This window comes from Anguilla rostrata, chromosome 6, assembly GCF_018555375.3.
Source record: "Anguilla rostrata isolate EN2019 chromosome 6, ASM1855537v3, whole genome shotgun sequence".
Classification (NCBI taxonomy): Eukaryota; Metazoa; Chordata; class Actinopteri; order Anguilliformes; family Anguillidae; genus Anguilla; species Anguilla rostrata.
In genome coordinates, this window is record NC_057938.1 from 22,251,358 (window position 1) to 22,273,073 (window position 21,716).

Here is a 21,716-nt window from a genome sequence, read left to right on the forward strand (position 1 = left end):
TAAGAATGCAAATCGCTGGGCTTCAATCACTGCTCCTCCTTAAAAACCGGAAGGAAGATCATCGCAAAGCATTAAATATGAATGTCCGGTCGAGGCTGGGGGAGCTTCTCTACAGGGACCTGCGCTATCTCGCGTTACCCTCCACCACGGCTCTCCTCTTGCAGACCACTGCCAGTCCCTCTTTCCTCCCAGCTTCAGTAGAAAACAACTTAGCCTTGCTTTAAATGAGATGATTGCAGGCACTGTTCAGGCCCTCTCTACCCCTCTCTAAAAAGGAGGGCTCCGAAACTTGATCCCCCGGCCTCACTGATACATGGAATCCATCAGCCAAAAAATGGCAAAGCAGCTCCTCGCGATGGGAAGAAGAGGTGATCCAGACAGCGGGGCTTTAAATCCAGGTGAAAGACGGCCCCGTCTCTCCGCAGCGAATTCTCCCGCTATGCGTTCGCTCTTTCAGACACTGCAGCATTTCCATCACCCACACACTGCCAATGCAGAGTGGGAAAACAACAGGCTGTGCCGTTTGGGTTTAAAAAAAAAGAAAAAGAGAGAGAGAGAGAGAAAGAGAGAGGGAGAGAGCGAGAGAAACATAAAAATATCTCCGCACATGCCTGCGAAAAATCGTTACGCGTTATGCCTTTCCGTTTCCATGGTGCGCCTGATGCTCGGGAGTCAAATCGGCGGCAGAGACGCGCCCCCCCTCTTTCTGGATGAACGCCGCGCGCACAGGTGTGCCACAGGTGTCAAATGAGTTGGCAGATATCGTCACAGCCTATCCCTGCCGACTCCCCCAGGGCCAAATCCATGGCAACTGCTCTCACATCAAATAACGCGGAGCAGGATTCCCTACCAAGTTCCCTACCCCCCCCCACCCCCCACGCACTAAATATAATCTGCGCATAAAAATAGGATTGACAGCTTAACTGCCACCCTGGTTTTTATATTAAAAAACACCTGCCTGAAATTACACAAAGAACCCCGAGGTGGGTTTGGATTAACGCAACGATAACGTTCGAGTAATTACTACGGCCGTAATAATTTACATAAATGTACAGAAAAAAGAACCCGTTTGTTGATGCAAACAGCGATAATTTTCTTTCGGTCGATAGCCAGGATGGGCTCACGCGATTCCAAATTCAATTGCGTGAAAAAAACACGAATCCCAAGGATTTACAATCTGCCGGGGGGAGCGATCTGCCGGAACAGATGCCGCTAACGCATCCCAATGAGATTTCCCTCAACCCTGATTCTCCACCAAGACAAAGGAAAGAGAGCCTGCTCTGGAGACCCTCTCCACCTAACGTCAAATATACCGAATAATGAGACACCTTATATTTCCCCCCCCAAAATCAACGCTATTTGGCTGTAATTATTCAGCCAAATTGTTGAATTTATTGGCCAGCGTTCTGGGCAAAAGCCCCAACTCTGCAGACGACGGTGGGCCTCATTTTGAAAAAAAAAACTGTGCTAATACATTCAACTGAATTCACATTACCAACTTGAGAATGCCATTTTATGGAATTTGGACATACCTGAAATGCTTTCCCGGTAACTGGCATGTACACTTTTTGGTTATTCCATAATGAAAATATTATGAAACACATGCACACGTCTGTATTAACTGTGCAATACCACCATCAAAAGAAAAGACCATATGTGCTTAATAGCATTATCATAATCACAGAGCTACAATAACAACCAAGAATTAGCCTAGTATAAGAGAGCAGGAACAAAATTGAAAATTGACAGATAATGCACTGCATTTTTTTCCCTTGAGTAAACCAATAATAGTCCGAATATTTCTTATCTTCTCACTCATTGGTAGGTTGAGGAAATCCCAGAGAATTACTTGTGATATGCACAAACAATTTGGAAATAACCTGAAACAAGCCACACTTTACAATGATAAAAAAACTGGAATGCATGTCTAGCTCTATAAATGTTGGGCCACAAGCAAAATATAAGCATATAAAAACACAAATTCAAATTTAGTTTCATTTTTTTTAAATAAAAAAATGGTTGACTTTCAAAAGCATGAAATATCCAGTGGTTAGTGTAGTGGTTAAGTATTGCAATGTTATCCCAACAGCTAGGGCTTAGGAAACCTTTGGACACCAGCTAAACCAAGTAATACCAATAATAACTATGAACTATTGCATCAAATGAAGGTTCTGTTTCATTTCTGCAATCTTACTGCTTATTACAATAAATGCAAGGCCAAAATATACAAACGTACAAGTGCTTTGACAAGCATAAAGATCATTAAATTCTAAACCGTTAAGTTCTAATTACATGCATTACATGCACATAAAATTCACAGCAACAATATTTCTCACGGCATCTGCACTGTCACAGATAGAAATGTGTATTTTAGACATATGATTGTTGATATTATTTGTTTGCAGATTTTGTGCAAATCTTTCCAACAGAAATGAGAGCTCGGATATCAATGTAATTGATTATCTTATGCCGGTAATGTTTTTTGAAGCAGCTGTTTTCTCTTCAGTTGGACTGTTCTACAGTATATGTGATGGAAAAAAGTGTTCACAGGAAAATGTGATTTTAAGCACTGCATGTACTAAAACGGTTTTAACCATTAACTAAATGGTTCCAGGTTCAATTAGCTCTAGTAGCATTTTTTAAAACACTGAACCATTCAAGTTTTGTCTTGCTTAGGAAGAGGGCCCCACCAATTTTCAGTATGGTTCAAGCCTACTGGCACCGATATAGGTTGATCTGACTGGCTCCAAATTGAGCCAACCTTCATTCGAGATATTTTCAGAGAAAATTCTGAGGTTTATGCTGAAAAAGCACAACTCCATCAGATCTACAGTTCATGATGAGTTGTTTTTTTTTTCAATGGTGAGAAATCACATAGGTTGCACTTTATGGGTCCTTGAAGCAAATGTGTTCATTATACACCAAGTTTCAAGGTTGTAGTCCAAATGAATTCCATAATCAAAGTACACATTTTCAATTGTTTGTTCTGTCTCCAAAAATTCGGCCAATTAAGGTCAGGGCATGTGCTTGACATAGTCGTCTAAAAACATGCCAAATTTGGGGGGTTTATTTCTCTGCATTCAATGTGAATTTTATAAACATAGAAAAAAAAACAAGCTTACAGCTTCTTGTATCACTAATGAAGCCTTTATTAAAAGCACAAAAAACTCTTCTTCGATAAAAATAGTAAGACAATTGCTACTGAAAAACAGTATTGAGAAAACAAAATTGCCTTGTTTTTTTGTAGTTATGCAGTAAATATGATTTTCAGTTGCGCAGGTCGCATTGTCCCAGCCTTTACAAGCGTAACTGAGGATGTGAGTCACGCCACTACCCGCAAAAGGACTGGCCTATTTATTTGTGTTTATTGAGCTTCTCTTTTCTGCGTCCTACAATTTTCTCAGCTGGATCCGTTAAAGAGCTGGGAAATAACATTCCTGCTTGACACTGGCACAGCTGCATTTTTTTCCCCCCCCTGGCAGTTCATTGTGAAGGAGTGTGTCAAACCAGTTTGTCAATGGTGGTATACCAACATTAAAAGACTTAATGATTCATTGATTCGTTCGTTGATCCGTAATAAATAAATATTTAAAAAATACCTGACCATCTAAAAATAAGTCCTAGAAAAGAGCGGGGCCTCAAAAACCAGGACAAGCACACCTTTCACGCACAGTAAAATGTCCAGTGTTAATTCAGCTCTGACATATATGTGTCCACTCTGGCCAAGAGTTGATTTAACTCTGAACATTATACCGTGTGACAGCTTGGTTCCCTACCAGTGAGTGTCCAATCACGGCTCTCCACAGCACCACAAGCCTCTAGCAAATCTCCCAACGAGCTGACACTCCTGTCCATACATAACCGATGGTGCACGGGTTCTTGAATCTATGATGCTATGCTGCCAAGAAAGGACTCATACATTCTGATCGAATGCACACGACTAGCACCCAATCTGCAGTTCACGCAGTAGACTGCGGAACGGGCTGATGTGGTTTTTATTCAACGTGCGTTCCAGTGCCGGAAGCACTGGGGTCACAGGAGCATACGGAGCCCTGCAACAATCTTTATTCCCACAGCCCATTATAAAGACAGGTCAGGCAACGGAGTCACAGCACAGACCTGAATGGATTTCGAAAGAATAAATCATGCATGTTCTCATGAGGGACGCCGTGGTCCATAAATCCCAGTCTACTTCAAATGTATTCAAAATCTGCTTCAGAGGACTGCTGGCTATCTCTTGTATGGAACAGCTCTAGTACATGGAAGGGCCCTACCAGACAGACAACTGGCAGGCTGGCAGGCCGTAGGGCAACGCACAGTTAGCGTTTCCCAGGGAAGAGAGGATTTCACTTGGCCAGGATTACTGCGTCTCACTGCACAACAGCGACCCCTGCTGGTCCATCTGCGCCGATGTCTGTCTGTTAAGCTGTGAATGAAGCACATTCCTCTGACTCATGTCTGTGCGAGCCTGACTTACAAACTGCGGTGCGACAACAAGCAGTGGCTGACATCACAGGCGCATGCTTTTCGGTGCCCTTCCGAATGTATGGCAGAGGCTGCGACAATGGCCCTGTTCACACTTGGTTTTAAAATGCGTTTCGGTGATCCGAACACAAGTGGACAGCCGAGACACATCGCCGTTCACACCCGTGTCTGTCATGCGTCTCCACGGTGTCCAGCTGACCACTTGTGTTCAGAGTTCGTTACTGCCTACGTTACCTCCGCCAGAAGGTCAAAAGTCTGTCGCCAGACAAGCGCCAGATTTGTTTCTCACGGGCTAGCTAAGAGAACAAAAATGTTTAAAGAACTAATATACATGTACGGGCTATTCCAACTGTTGAGACTGGCAGGACAAAGTCATTTGTGACTTGCAAAAGACGAAAGATTGCATCGATGGCGTTTTTTCCTGTTACGTCCTTGTCGGGGACGCATCAGGACGCGTTAGCGTTTACACTACAAAAGATACGTGGTCAAATGCGTCACAGACCACCTTGGCAAGTAGTTTGAGTCATCGGGTCACAATGCGTCTTGGTGGTCGTTTACACTTGTATTTAGCGCTGTCCACTTGTGATCCGATCACCCAAGACGCATTTTAAAACCAAGTGTAAACAGGGTCAATGAGAGCTGATACATACGAATGGGTATTCTACAATTGGGGAGGGAAAAAAAAAACCATAAAAAGGTACTTCCATCTGCACAATTTGTATGAGTATCCCGCAAATTTTAGACAAAGAACACAACCTTATTTCTGACATTTTTTCCAACAGCTGTGAAGTCATAAAGCAGTATAAATGCATTTATTACACAGCTTTGTTTAATTCTCGATTCTGATTGGCCACTTCAGGCATTTGGTGCTCAGATATTTCTGTATAATGACCGCTGCTATGGGTAACGGATCCTTTAACTTAGGACTATCAATCTGCAGAAAGAAAAGCCACAGCTGCCAATTTGACTGTTGTCGCTTTTACTTATAAAACCAATAAATCTGCTGTCATACGCACATGTTCTCGCTTAGTAAATCTAATCGGTAACACACTTATTACTGCATGACTTATGCTAGCTAGCTATACAGCATATTCAGTCAGATTTACAACGACAAAGCTAAAATGTACTTATTGTTAGCCACGTTACAAGAGATGTGAGTCTGAATTATGCGTCGAGGAGGAAATGAATGTCGATGACACTGGCAGCGTTGGGAGAGAGCGTGAGCCAGAGGCAGAGCAAAACATAAAAGTCGTCTTTCGGCTGTCGATGCAGCGGTTCTGTGTGCAGCCGCTCCAGTTAGTGTTATGCCATCGACGTCAGGAGGGAGCTCGTTATTAAATTTTATACGAACATGTATTACGGAGAGACCGTCAACTAAAGCAAGCTTCGGCATTTTTTCTATATTTGGATGCTCAATATAAAAAAGATTAAGAATTGGTCCAAATCACATTTTAATAGCAACCTAAATGTGGCAATATTATCACAGCTTAAGAAGTATGATCTCAATTTGAACGGCTGAGCCGTTATAGAATAAAGGCTTGAACTGGTCATCTCGAAAAAAAGGGCAAAAATCCGATACGGACACATCGCAAATTCACGAGCTTCCTGTTCAGTAAGGACAAGAGACACGACGGCACTGGGCACAGCATTACATCAGCGCTGTACAGGACGGATGAATCAGACGTTCAGATAGCTGCTCAATAAGCCAGATAGCTGCTCAATAAGCCAGTCGCCCTTCCTCCCACTCCAGCCGAGCACCATGTAAAGGCAGCGCATCCTGTGACTGCATCTCCGAGCCCAGTGAGCATGTCAGCAGTACCGCGTGTGCCGAGCCTCGCTCCTGGGCAGCTTCCTACAGACAGACGGGCTGGAGCGGGCACAACCGGCCGAGAGAACCACGCTTCTAATTAGCCCTTCGGTAGCCGCACTGCTCGCTACGTCGCTCTGCCTCCTACTCTTCCACGCGGAGCGACGCGAGGTAGAATCTCTCTTTCTCCGGCAGAATGAGTCAGGGACATTACCCCCCCCCCCCCTCTGCAGAGCGGGAAGCCGGCGCGGTACGCGGCGGCGACGACGCGGGAAAAAGGAACGCGCGCGACCGCGGAGGCTGCGGTTTTTAACGACGGCGGGGACGCCATGGAGAGAAGCGGCGCCACGTACCGCGGGCGCTAGCGTCGCCGACGGGGCTGCGTCTCTCCGGCTCCTCGACGCGAGCGCTCGGGTAACGCTCCTCCTCCCTCCCTCACCCCCCTCCCCCCCCCCCCCACCACCACCCCCCCTCCCAACACAGAGCTGCTTTCCCCGTCGATCACCTACCAACAAGTGCAGCCACAGTCTCTTGGTGCTCCGGATGGTCCTCATGAAGCGCCGGCCCATGTTTTTGGTGCGCCGCGCCGAGGCCAGCATGTCTCGCCGCCGGGGTACGTTCCGGCACTTTCCCCGGTTGTGGTGGGGAAGGTGGGGGGCAGGGGGGGCGTGCAGGTGAGGGCTGAAGCGCGACGGAGACGGACGCGTATCCGAGGGTCGAAACTTTTACCCGCTCTTCCCTCGCCCCCCCCGAGCGATTCGCCTCTTTGATCGCAGCCTGGCGGGCGAGCGCGGGTTTTTTCGGGGAGCCGACGGACCGGAGATGTGAGTGCGTCGTCGTCTGATTCACCGATACAGCTGGAGTGAGGGGGGGGGGGTGCACTGGGTCCCTGGGAGTCTGCTTTTATTCTCCCTCTGTTTTCTTCCCCCCCCCCCAACTCACTCGCTCGCTACCTCATATCCCCTCCTACCTCCCTCCCTCTCACCCACTCCCTCTCTCCCCGCCTCCTCTCTCTACCTCTCTCCCCCTCTCTCTCTCATCCCTGGTCTCTCTCTGGCTGTCTCTCTCCCTCTCTTTTTCGCCCCCCTCCCTCCCTCTCTCTCTCTTTCTCTCCCCCTCGCTCACCCCCTCTCCCCATTTCTCTTTCCCTCTCTCTCTCTCACCCCGTTTCTCTCTCTTTCTCTCTCTCCCCTCTCCCCATTTCTCTTCCTCTCTTTCTCTCTCTCTCTCCCCATTCTCTCACTCTCTTTCTCTCCCTCGCTCCCCATTTCTCTCCCTCTCTCCCTCTCTCTCTCTATCTCTCTCCGTTTTATGAGTCTGCAGGAGTGCTGGTGCCACAGCCCTCAGCAGGATGAACAGCTGGGGGGAGACCGTAAGGAGGGAGCAGCGGTGCGGGGGTGTCCGTACCCCTCTCCCCCGAACACTAAACCCCACCGCGCAGGGGCGTGGGGCGTGGGGCGTGGTCCGGCCCAACCCACAGGGGGAGAGAATTAGCGAGGAGGGCCCAGCGTGAGACCAGCCACCCCAAGGCCCACCTCCTCCTTTTAGCCTCTCCTCTCTAATTCCACAGCACATTCAGCACCTTTATGTCCTCCTTAGAAACCCCGTCCTTGAGCCCTGCTGGGGTTTTTTTTATGCGTGTCGCTACTCATCTCCCGTGGAGATGGAAGAGTGCGTGACAGAGATTGGAACAGAAAGAGAGAGCAAAAAAGAAATGACCTCCTCTATTCCTGCTCCTCCTTCCATTTGTCTTCTGTTAGCCTCTCTGTTCTTCCCAGTTCAGTGGCTGCCCCAGAGGGCACAAACTAGCCAAGCCACAGGTGACACTCATCCTCCAGCAGACTTCTGCATCTGCAGTGATAACAGCACTCCTCCCTTTCCAGGTTTAATTCATTTCTAATACAGGCCCACAGATGAGAGTCCTTGGAAGCTGTATAATAGATCATCTTGCAATGAAATGCTATTTCAGTACCTGTTAAATTAATTCGTAAATTAGAATTGCTGTCATAATCAAAAATGACTAAGGTGATTTGAGGGGAAAGGGCTGCAAAGAATGCAGGTGAAAGACAGGAAATGTACTACTCCCTAATGTACTGTTTCAGGAGCTGGGAATAATTCTAAAGGACCAGCGCTGTCATCAACACCAAAAATGACAACAGCAGTGATGAGCATCAAAACAAAAAAAAAAACAAAAGGGTCCAAAAATAAAACCATAAAAAAAGTTATTTCTGTTTTATTCCTGGCGTCTGTCATGTGTCAGCAGCTGTTTCCTTCCAAATAATCAGACGGATTCATTTATCCTACCACTGGAGAGTTTGAGGAGGACAGAATCTTTCAAACCTATGGAATGTGTGCATTCCAACAGAGAACGTGGTTACAACCGACACTACTCTTCCCTCCCAAAACACATGGGGAGAACAAATCCGACAGCATATCTTAGCAGCTTTTCCACAAAATTTATGAATGATCAAAAATAAGTTCCTAACATTCCAGGAACTACAGACTGTTTCTCTTCATCTGTAGCCAAAACTGTCTACCTCAGCGTCTCTCAAAGACAACCCAGAAGCAGCTTATTAACAACGTGACAAGATGCACAAAGATTAATAGATCTGCCATGTCTTCCAAAATGAAGATTACTGCAGGTGACCCCTTACACATCTTTCCAGCTTACTCACTGAAAGCTGCTGCACTTGCAACACTACAGTACGTCTGAGATACGCAATCGTAATGTCTTCTATGGTATCAGGCAATGAAACTACAATTAGAAAATGCAGACTACAAGTCCCAGAAAAAAGGCAGGATTCACGCTAATAAAAATGTTCAAAGTGCACTATGATGATAGGAAATGGCCCCAAACGTCATCACATGCACATGACTTCCCCGCTATTGTTTCTATGCTTATTCTACACTCCATACTAACACGTCTGTGGAACAATTTATTGTTACCGAGACAATTTTTGGTTTAAACAGCTTAACAAAATGGAGCAAAATAATAATGCTATTGAGAGCATGGTGCAGGTAGGTACACTTATCCATCCGTATCTGAGTAAAGCAGGTATAATCCTGTATGCATTAACACCTGTAAAAAAGAATATATTAAAATGCCACGGTATTACGATTACAATTACATTGTTTTTCATTAGTCTATTCTAATTGTTCATTAGTAATTAATGACCAGGTTAGTTAATTATACATCAGCTGTGTAGCAGTCATTTGTTACTACATTATCTCATTAACAAAATCGTTTGTTTGACTTGCCAATTCCAACTGAAAAAACCCTTTAGGTAAAAGTTTGTTTTTATAGACTGTGCAAACGTGGGGCGAAACCATTCCACTATCAGTAGATAGGATCAGTCCATCCAGAAATACCAGCCGGAGGAGATGGCAGAAGAGGAAATGAACAGATAACAGGCAAGGAAGTATGGGAAATCATCAGAGTAGCAAATGCATGGCTAGATGACGCATCATATCTTGTCGCATCATTAAAAATTCAGAGGCCATCCCAAAACATAATTTAGTTGCCTTGTGTCAAATCTGTATCCCTTGAACAAACTATAATATCGCGATTTCTTTTGCTGGATAACTTGACTGCAATATGACTTGCTATAAAAACAAACACTGGTTTGAACAATTGCCATTTCCTTGTTACGTACTTCAAAATATACATTCAACAGGCTTACTTCAAAGATAAAGCACAGGGAAGAATATGCCTGTTGCATATTAACTGGATACAAACTGTAACAAATTATTTCAAACAATATTCCACTGAACTGATTGGACAGTAGAAAGCTATCCTTAGAGCTGGACAATGCAGTCATCACAACATCTGTCGTTATCTACGTGGGCTAAATCATTCACAATAAATAACACCTTAAATAAAAGCTCCTTAGCCACAGAATTACCCGAAATAAAAATAATTTCAATAAAACTGTCTTAACTAAAAAACTTTCGATCAATTTTGATCATAGAGGCAACTGCAGTCTGCAACATTAGCTGGCAAATTTAGCAAGCACGGCAACACTGAAACAGTGAAAATGTTTTCCTACCACCAGAGCAAAAAAGGACCAATTCCTCAAACTAAAGACCCCAACTCCTCCTTCTGACTTATCCTATCACCCTCCCACAGCAGCAGTGAAGGACAGTGCGGGGGATGGTGATCAAGTAAACCACAACGAGGCTCCAAAAAACACGTAAGTCACCCAACTAAAAAATATCCCTTGCTTGTTAAACAAGGGCTAAGATATTCTCACTTGTCGGAAAGATCAAGCTAAAAACGGTCACAAAATGATAAGGGGGCATATGCAGTAACAACATCTGAGAATGTATTTGAGGCTAGCTATCGAGCAGCTGAAATTACACATTACATTACAGGCATTTAGCAGACTAGCTCTTATCCAGAGCGACTTACACAACTTTTTACATAGCATTTGTATCCATTTATACAGCTGGATATATACTGAAGCAATTCCGGTTAAGTACCTTGCTCAAGGGTACAACGGCAGTGTCCTTACCCGGGAATCGAACCTGCTACCTTTCGGTTACAGGCCCAGTTCCTTACCCACTGTGCTACACTCCGTCCCTAAACTTGGGCCCAGGACAGAAAATAAGCTACACGTGATCACAGATTCTGCGATATTACTGGCAGGCAAAGACATCGAAAGTAAGTTACAACCTGAGGTCCACGTGCAGCGAAGGAAACCACCTGTCTGACAAAACGGGCAGCAGTATTCGCCAGCAATCACACTCGACTCAAGTATTTACTGCTGTCAGCCATATCGAACTGCCATCAGAAATAGCAAATGGTTTGAAACTCGGTGGCTGAAAAAGTTGTTTTGTTGGCACCGAGTCATCGCATCCATTCACCGTCTCCCCTTCAACAGCGCTTTGATTGGATTGACGTCTCTCGTCCGGCGTCTTTTGCTTTTCCCGCTCTCTGCTACCCAGTCAAAATGGACGCTTCTGATCAGAAGTGCGTGCGGAGTGCACGACTAGCCTTGACTAGACCATAAAAGTCAAGCGTAGCTCTCCAACACACATAAACATCTCCATCCTTCTGCCTTTTTTTATCATGTGTTTTATTGACTGAGTGTAAAAAAATAAATAAATAAAAAAAAACCGCCAAAATTGAATTGCTTTGCCGCTGTGAAATCAGATCAATTGTTCAGTCCTATATTGCATCATGGTTTAACCAGAGATTTCAACCCCTATTAGTTACAATGTAGTATTTATACATTTGTGAGAATATATGATCTCCAACTCTATGCATTCATCGAACATTAGCTAGAAGCATTTCCAGATGAAGGCATTTTAATAGGCAACTAATGAAAATATTAGCAGCTTGACGGACTGTCTCTATATTCTTAATAGAACACCATAATCAAAATAAAAAATTTCACATTTTTATACCACATCATAGAGTGTGCATGCACATTCCAAAGCCATAAGACCTTTACCATTATCGAGAGTAGGAGCCATTCGTCATGCCACGGTTTGCACAAGTCGCTACAGTTGGGCTACAGTCACGTACTGTATCCAATCCAATCAGGCCAACCTGGGCTAGTACACTGCGCTTTTGATAAGGCAGACTAAGATGCTAACAGTCTGGGTTCCCACAATCACTCACGATCCACAACTTGAAAATGTGAACCACACATTAAGAAACTCATTTATTCACCACATTACATGAACCAGTCAGAGACGCAATAATTGTAGCCATGTTCCTTACCCTTGCATACAGACCTATATCAAGGCTTTGGACAGGGAGAGAAAGAAGTGAAACCATTCGACAAGTTTTATCGCACGATGACAGAACACATGAGGTGCATTCAGAATGCTCAGCCTGAGCACTTTGTGTTAGGCATAGCTCTAAAAACATCATGTCTTGCATGAAGTGTTTATCACCACCTCTTACAGGCATGTTACTAGAACGTTCCGGAACACTTGGGACAGCCACAGGTCAAACATGCACCTTGAAGGCGAGGGCGACGCCTGTGCAAGCCCGCATGCTATGCAGCAATGTTCAAATTGCCTCAGACTCTCCATGGGTGCGCTGCATTTGAACATTCAATACATTCGCCAAACGAAAAAAAAAGCAGAACGTCAACTGCCTGCGCATTCAAATGAGCTCGTTTTCAAACCAGACCACACAGGAGATTCCTTACGCACATCACAACTTAAAACAACATTCATAACGTAAAGGGGGGGTAACTGGCAATGAAACGGCCCGCAAGCTTTCATGCACGCTGGCAACACTGCCATCTGGTGCTTGCTTGGCGTACTGCAAGGCAAAAAGAAAGAAAAAAAAATCACAAAGCTCCCCCGGGAAATAATGGATGGCGCAGTCAGACGGCGATCTGCAGACCAGGGGAGCCGTGGCAGCGCGAGGCGGCAGCCGTCGACCATCAGGCAGGGCGAGGACAGGCGTTACCTGCAGCAGCGCGCTGCTCTGAGGGTACAGGGTGGAGAAGGCGGGGGCGGGGACCTCTTCGTGGCCCATAGGGGGCGGCCCGTCGAAGATGCATTCCAGGGACTCTACCTACAGAGGGGGGGCACGGAACTAAAGCAGTCACAGCACTGCCAGAGCGGTGGACACACACAGGAACAGTGCAGACACTAAAGAGCTAAAGAGACAGAGGGAAGGAGACAGAGAGAGGCAAGAGGACAGGATGGTAAAACACAAAGGGGGGAGGAGAAAGACCGAGAGAAATAGGGAGAAAAAGTGTCCTGACAGCTGAAGTACTATTCATATTGGAATAACGTCACCAGTGGATGTCTGGAAATATAATTGTACATCAGTGTTAGTTTGTTGTTGTATTTTTGTATACCAGTATAGCAACCATTTAAATGTACGGTTGGTTTGGGATTAGGTTTTTCATAATGTAATGTGCACAAATGGGCAATAAACTAAGTATACATGACCAATAGAGTTAACAATAGGGATACACGATCTAGGAATTTTTGGGGCGATATCAACAACCGATATTTGACTGGCCATATTGGGCAATGCTGATATCTCCTTGTCTCACATTATAGCACAAAAACTGCAATCAAGATTCCACGTTCACAGAAGAAGCAGAGGAGCACAGATGTCAACTTCTGAAGGCAAGATCGAACTTAAACTGTATTTGTAAGAAAATCACTGAAGTGACTATATGGCTTTGCTTGTGAGTTTGACTGGTAAATAATAAGGCTCAGATGACCGACAAGGCTACTTTTTCAGCATGACATTGTCTTTTAATTCACAATATCAGCGGTGCATCCAATGTGTCACTTCTCATGTAGATGTGTGTTGTGTAATCATAGCTGATGATTATCATGGCCATAATCTTATCTCATGGGCCAAATCTGTTTAGTTTATTTAGTATCTCCACTTAACAATATCTGATTTACTGCATCTATTTTTTTTGGCAAGAAAATACGCCATCTGACACTATATGTGCATAATATATGTGCATAACTCTAAAGCTAATATTGACAGTTGATGCAAACAAGTACAACTTCCAATGTCATTACAAGGTCGGCTGACATGAACAGTAGTTAGTGCAAGGCGATGTAAACGTGTAATTTCCTAAACTGCTGTTTTTTGTCACAGGATTCTATTGTTTTTGCCAGGTCTGATCTCACGGTATATTTTCATGTTTTTGTTTGGCTTATTTCATTATTTCAATTCAACTTGAAGTACGGATGTTAATAAGAACTTACGAGTAAACAAGGTTTGAGTAAACATTGTAATAAATTTCACCAAAAAAACTAACAAACAAACAAAAAAAAAGATTAGTTTTCTGGCCTGGAATTACATTTAAAAAGAACCTCATATTAGACACGGCTGATTCCCACTGGACTGAAATTACAGATGACCTTGGGTAACTGTTACATTTGCCAGACACTCTCTGGTGATACTAGTCCATTCCAAGCAGTACCTCTGATGTTCTTGCAGACTGTACCGACAAGGAGAAAGCAAGTTTGCTGCTCATGTTGGAACATGTGACCTCAAAAATTAACAGAGAGAACAAGGAGGAGCTGCAAGCCCCTGACGATGGCAGATACCAAAGCAACATTTAAAGAAACTCCCATTGTGTGCCTTGATGCTTGTGTGTTCAAACAGACAAAGAACAGAGTGATCATTTCCAGCATCTTACAAACTGAAGAATGTTGTGTTGGGCCTTATTTGTCTTGACTGCAGACACATCTACATTCTACAATGCTCCATGCTCTTCAAGGCTCCCTAGAGAATCTGGAAAAAGATGTTACATTTTTTCTAGATTGGCTTCCATTAATCTGATTGTTTCCTGAAAGCTTTAGCCAACACTGTGTTACAGGCCAATGACTGTGTTGCCTGAAAACGGCACCTTGGACTGGAGCTGGAGCCCAAATACACAAGACCATGATTGGTCAGAAGAAATAGAAATGGACCATTGGTCCATTAGCAAACCATATCCCAGGAAGGTGGATTACCCCATATCCCTCTCAACCTGGTGAGGCTCAGAGTAGCATGAGGCCGTGTGCCTGACAAATTAGTCTATATCTAATTAAACTGGCCATACGTGCAGGAAAATCCACCCTGCTCTGATTGGCAGCAAACATGCAAATGACCATGCCTGAACAAGTGCAAGACATAAGCTCTAAGCAGGTAAAGCTTCTCATTAGGTGAGCCCTCCAGTCTTCAGTTTGCACGCAGCTTCAGTGAAGACACTAATTTCACAGGCCCGGTGGTAACCACTGAGGACAGGTCACCATGCAGCCACCCATGTGATGTTCTCGACCAATCGGAGGCAGCCACCGCACTGACGTCGGTCTGTGAACATCTCGGCTAGTTCAGCCAGCATGCAGCGGTGGCCGAAGTCAACACAGAGTTTTGTTATCTCAAATCAATAATTTGTACTACAAACTAGCCGAAACTAGCCAAAGTGTTTCCGCAGCAAATTTACTACCCATTTTAAATTGCCCGCACGCAAAGACCGCAAGATACGTATTTAATGGCGGCAAGAGAGGAAAGGTTGAATACTTCTCTTTACAGTATATGCCTGGGCACTGCCAGTACAACATTCACAAAGGAAGCAATGCTTCAGTACAACAGGAGGCGGTGAAGAGTTTTTTTTTATTCTTCACTTACTACAGATGGTTTAAACCATAGGCTCTGTGCCAAATGGGGGAAATATTCGTGTTGTGCTGAATTGCCCAGAATCCTCATCACCAGTAGTTAGCACAGCTGTACCAAATTGCAACGCTGGGACCCTCGCTGAACTGAGGCAATCGTCAAATACAATATGATTTTGGCATGAACGCTCGTTTTAAAAGCCACGATAGTTTACGTATTTCAATGAGCTCAGGCACTAAAATGCCTGCTGGACCCTGGCAGGGAGAGTATTATGACGCCAACCCCTTTCACTGGCAATCAAAGCCGGGTCAGTTGTGAGGGGATCAAGGAGAAATGCAAGCCAAAGATGTAAATCCATGTAATATTTCTGTCAGATCTTAGAAGTAAAAGTAAGATGGAAGATTGAATTTCAGTGGCCTTCCAAAGTACTTTACAGGTGAGTTAACTCGCTTCAGCCATCAGCAATGTGTAGCACCCACCTGGGAGATATAATGCACAGCTTTTCATTTTTTATTTAACTTTCCTTTTAAATTACGACACAAATTTCCAGCATACCCACCCATAGCTCAAAGTTACATCAGTCATTCTGCCTGCAGAATATATCTGCGCTGACATCTTTTAGCCACTGGGTGGCGAAAGTGATCTACCTTCAAATGATGGCTGAGCTGCTCAGCTTATTCAAAAAAGCGTTAGACTTGCTCAAACAGTCTTACTACTGTTTGGCTGTTAAATGAAGTAAAATTAGCTTGTTGGTTAATTCCAGGAGTACAAATTTCCAAACTCAACAGTAGCTGGCACAAGCCACTGCCAATTGTTGAGGTTAGGTTGGTTTGGAGACCAACAGGGTATTGAGTCCGTGTGGATCATAACTCCCGAGATTCAGTGAGCGACAGCCTGCGCTCCCGAAGGTGTAAGAAAGCAGAGATGCTAAAAGACAGGCAGCCAACCCCGTCCCTGCCGGCCAGAATCCAGAAAGAGGCGGCAGAACTAAGTCTGGGCTGATTTAAGGAAACTAAAGCACAGCGACAGCCTACAGCACAGGGTTTGGGAGAGGGCTAACTATCTGTATTGCAGGTCATGTGCAACGACAGGCGTGATTTGTCAAACACCGTTCTGTTGCCGGGCAGCAGACGCTAACGAGGGTGTAAATCTCAGGTGGGCAGCGGGGGGGCAGGGGGTGGGGGGAGCTTTGCAGGTATTACCATGGCTGCAGTCTTACGCCTCCGCCTGCCGGGGCCCATGCGTGTAAATACTGCGGCTGTTGCTCTCGCTGCGATCCCGCAGAGACCTGCTGGTGGACTGAAAGTGAAACGCTCTCTTCTTCTAGTCTTTTGTGAAAGGGACCTTTTTCTCCTAAGAAGATGAGGCACCGCATCATTGAAGTATCACTGTATCTGTATAAGGGACATTCTCCTAAGCTGTGCATAGGCTAATTCTCCTTGGAACACTGGCTGCTGGATGGCTTGTTTGGTTAAGACACCACACCGCGGTGCACGGATTGGCCCGCAGGGACTCAGATCTAACCCGGACCCGGCCCATTCCCACTGTGGCCGCTAGCTCCACAGGACGAGGCTGCAATTGCCGACTGCATCGCCCAGGGAATGGGAGGGTTCAGAGTCAGTCCGGGGACCGTGTTCATCGCACCGTAGTGACCCCCGTTGGTCGAGCGGGCGCACGTAGACCGCACGCAAAAGCCGCATATAAAAGGCCTTCCTCCGACTCCGCCACATGTGAGATTAGCCGCAGTCCGCTTTCGGTTTTGGGAAAGCGCCAGACAACAGAAGGAATGCCACAGTGAGGACCAGAAATGTTGAGAAACAAGTGACAGTGGGGACACCGACACGGGTTAGGGGCGACCTCCAACGCGGCTCCAGTCACTGTTAAACGCACTGGGCTTTCTAACTCTACACATCAGCTACACTGCAGAGAGGACACACACTGCCATTCTACATCAAACACTCCTCTGCATCTTCACCTGTAAAGCACAAACTAATGCAGGGGTTCGATGAGCTCTTACATATCATAAGCTCTATTTTCTTAAGAGACAAAATCGCCTATTTGTACAATCTTTAGTTGCAAACATTGATGTTTATAAACAGAACACAAGGGTCAGGAAACTGTTCTTTCAAGAAGGAAGGTGTTTTTGTTGCTCTGATGAACAGTGTGGATCCTAGCATAGCCTCATCCGCGTTTCCATTTATATCAACACGCTGTGTGAGATTTCCGTCTGTGTGCGGGTATGTGCGAGTGCATGTGAGAATGAGGGTGTCTGTGTGTGTGTGTGTGTGTGTGTGTGTGTGTGTGTTTGAGCGCGCGTGTGCACGTACTCACACCATCCGGCATCATTTCACAGGAGGAAAACACTGGAGACGGGATGCACATTTGGCCTACGGCACGGGGCGACGGGGGGGGGAGGGGCGTACCTTCATGGGGGAGATGTGGGAGCGCGAGACGAAGCCGTGCACGTTCTCGATCTGGGACAGGCTCTTCTCCGAAACCTGCACCAGCTCCGGGCCCTGTGGGGCCTCGCCGGCGAGCTGCGGGGAGCTGTTCTCCGGGGGTGACGCGTCCTCATCTTGCTGTCTGTATTTCTGAGAGAGGAGAGAGAGGGAGACCAGGTGAATAAGAAAGGAGACGCGTCATTCTTGTTCTAACATAAAATGCTCTCTGTGCCTTCGAGCGGTTAAAAAAGATTTCTCTGCTCAAAATGCACACCCCTTGACCAAAACGGAACAGATATGAAAGGAGTTAGGAGAGTGGACAAGCAGCATGAACTCCAGAATGTCAGCGTACGCCAGCATGTAGGATGCCAACCAGCATACGCCTGTAATGTAATGTAATGCATATGGGACGTGAGTATTTGCCAGCATTAGCAGTACCAGCATATGTAACTTTGTTCAATACCCACGAATCCCAGCACATGGAAGGTTTATGGACTCCAGCATGGAATGTCAGTGAATACCAGCATGTGGAATGTCAGTGAATACCAGCATGTGGGATGTCAGTGAATACCAGCATGTGGAATGTCAGTGCGTACTTTCTGTAGCCTAGTCAGACATATCCCACGAGCATTTTGAAAAGGAAATACGAGCGTCCGATTGCTGGGAGAGATTTCCAGGTGATGAAGAAGCCCAGTTCCACTGGTCAGCCTTTAATTACACACAGCACTTCATTACAATGGACCAGCTCTCTTTAGCAGCAAGCCGGGAAATAAAAAAGAAGGTTCAATTGTACGTCTTGAAAAGCAATTAATCACCGGGTCTATAAAAGGCATGAAGTTGGAAGGTGAAGATTCAAATCTATGCCTTACAAAAGGCCACTTCCAGGAACGTGACTGTCCTCGTTCAGCGGGAGCAGGCTAAACAGACCACACAACACACCATCAAGGAAATGCAGTCACCGCTGGCCAGTACAGACTACTTGTGAAGAAATCAAAATGGAAATTCTCTTCCGCATCACAGTGTACACTGGTGTACCACATTCCGTGTTTGTCTAAGGAGCATAGGCACACAGACTATTTCCTCCTCAGAACCAGGTAGAAAAAAAAGTTCAAGTTTTTTGACAGTGATTTGGAGGACAAACATGTTGCAGTGAAAACATTATTTATTTTCATCGAACATCAGCTTAGTAGAAAATATGGTTCTTAAATTAAGAACAGGGGCAGGGTCACTGACAATGGACAAAAATGAATTGCCGGTTCTTGTGACACTTCTCTTTCCCGCCGCAGCTGGCCTTGCGCAGAGCTAGCAGTGCCAGCGGCCTGATCCAACCCACTCCGCTGGCCCAGGCGAACAGGCTATTGGCCCACATCCTTCACCTTGAATTCCTCCAGCCGCCAATGAGAGAGTGACATAGCTGGATAACTTTCACCTCGCTTTGCCACTAAATCTGTCAAGATGAATGACCCGCACTAAAACCCCTACTCGCAAGCAGGCTTGTCGTCAGGATGCCGCGTACTGAGATTGCATACTGATTAGCCTACATACAGCAGAGTACAGAAAAAGTACAGTTTTTTTGAAGTACAGAAGTGTATGATTATATATTTAGGTGCGTGTACCAAAGTGTCATAATGCATTAAGTCATTTGTTTCTATTCTAACCTTTATAATGGGGCTCTGGAGAAAAAAGGAAATCGTTTTATTGGACACCAAGCATTTTCATATTTGGAGAGGTTTTGGACAGGCTTTTGGACCACTAGAAATCCACCCCCCTATGCTGATGAAATAGTAATCCCCACTTGACAATGATGCAAAAGTCAAAACAATTGATTTGTATTGAAATCTATGATTATTTCATGATTTACAGAAATGCACAATTTATCCATTTTGGATAGATTTTGAGGCACTAACAACACTCTACGATCTCAAGTAATCTGATCACATTTCATTATGCTTCTTATGACCAACATGGCATGTTCTCTATAGTCACTACTTTGTGGGATGACCGAAGCAACTCCTCGGTCCCACGGCTGATTTGAGAATAATAAAACCGTTAATGGGAGAACCAGCATTCATATCTTATACTAAATTATGGCAAGGTATAAAAATCGGAAGCGTTCATCTTCTTTTCATAATAAAACGGAGCAGAATAAAGAATGGCATGGCCTTATTTCACTTAGCGAAACAGTCCTTCAGTCACTACACACCATGATGAACTCCAGGTTTGGTTCATATGAACAAAGTGCAGGCGAGAGGTCCTGAACTCCTTTCTGCATAGAACATCCATGAGATGTGTCACAGCTGCCAACAAACACACACGCACAAACACACAGACATACACACAGACATATACATACACACACACGCACAAACACACAGACATACACACAGACATGTACATACACACACACGCACAAACACACAGACATATCCACAGACATATACATACACATGTGCAAACCACACATGCAAGAAGGTTAAGAGACAAGACAAGACATCATACCGGTTACAAAGAACATTCTTTCCACTGATGAAGACAACTTTTAGTTTGTTTCTGGATATGTTGAATTTATTCATTAACACTGAAGCAGCTAAAGGAGAGAGAGAGAAGAGTGAACATTGGTCCTTTGGAGATAACATGCGTTTCCGCACACTCCCCATTAGACGGACCAGCCCATAAATAAACAGCCAGCCGCCGCTCCGGATAAGAAAACAACAACGCCGAGACATTAAAGCCAGTTAGCTGCCTAGCCGGTGACTAATGGAATACCAATAACGACCGCTGCTACACAACAAAGCGGACGATGCCAATCAAATTCAGCCAGCAACAACTGCCAAAAACAGGTGCGCAGGGAAAGCCATGCACTGAAGGTTAAAGCCTATGAGGGGTGCACTTGTGGTGTCTGGCCCGACTTTCGGAGTCTCGTCACAAGTTCTCTTCACCAGTGCAGCGGAGTCACGCCAGGGTTAGACAGAGAGTAGGACACAGGAGATAAAATGGGGTACTAGAGTGCCCTCGGGGACTAAACAGACACGCGCAGGAAGCCTCTTCTCTTTGCTGTACGACCGTATTGTGTGTTTACAGCCTCGCGTGATCCGGAAGGTTCTGCTACTGCTACTGCTACTGCTACTGCTACTGCTACTGCTACTGCTACTGCTACTCCCCCTCCCCCCTCCCCCCTCCCCCCTCCCCCCCGCCCATGCAGACTTCACAATATGACAAAGCGCCGCTGGCTCGCTCGCAACAGGCGCGGAGGGGTTGGCCGAATCGATGCTAAAGCGCTTCGCGCGGTCCATCCGCTGCAGACATAATTAATGAATGAGGCTGGACGCAAAACGATCGCGGCTGTCATTGAGGGAAAGGGCAGAGAAGCGAGGCGCTTCCAGACTGCCGGACGCAGATATTTAACATCGCGAAACCGTCGGCGTCCTCCATTTTCTGCACGAAGAGACGCGTCCTCGCAATTCCTTAACCTTTAACCTACGGCTAATAACGCATCGCTCCGCGAACAAGCCGCTGTCCTATCGCCCGCAGTTGACCGTGCTTAAAACTTACATTTAGAAAGACTGATGGGTCTCGTGTGTTGTCAGCTTGTTGTTCTACATCCCAAATACCAACAAATACAGGTGCAAGCTGCAAGAACAGAAATGAGACTCTCTGTTTGTTTGATTAACGAGCTCCCCTCAGGCAGAACACAACACAAAACGGATTGCGAACGCGCCGGAAAATAAATTAGCCCGAAATCCCGACGTCAAATGGGACCCAGCAGTTGATGAAACCCGGGCTGCAGTCGTCTGTAATTCTGCACTGCTACCATTGGAAGCACCGCTCGACAACACAGCCGGCGACTCCACTTTCAGATAATATTTATTTGCAAAGAGGGCCGACA

General features: G+C 45.5%; 1 protein-coding gene across 1 annotated transcript in view; it reads right to left on the reverse strand.

Annotated features, from left to right (window-relative positions):
- LOC135257956 (disks large homolog 1-like) overlaps positions 1-21,716 on the reverse strand; it is a 155,908-nt gene that overhangs the window by 65,049 nt on the left and 69,143 nt on the right. Inside the window, exons 4-5 of the mRNA XM_064341168.1 lie at positions 17,813-17,980; positions 12,720-12,827 (exon numbers count right to left, since the gene is read on the reverse strand). Of these exons, the coding sequence (XP_064197238.1) occupies positions 12,720-12,827; positions 17,813-17,980 (276 nt within the window). The remainder of the gene's footprint in view (positions 1-12,719; positions 12,828-17,812; positions 17,981-21,716) is intronic.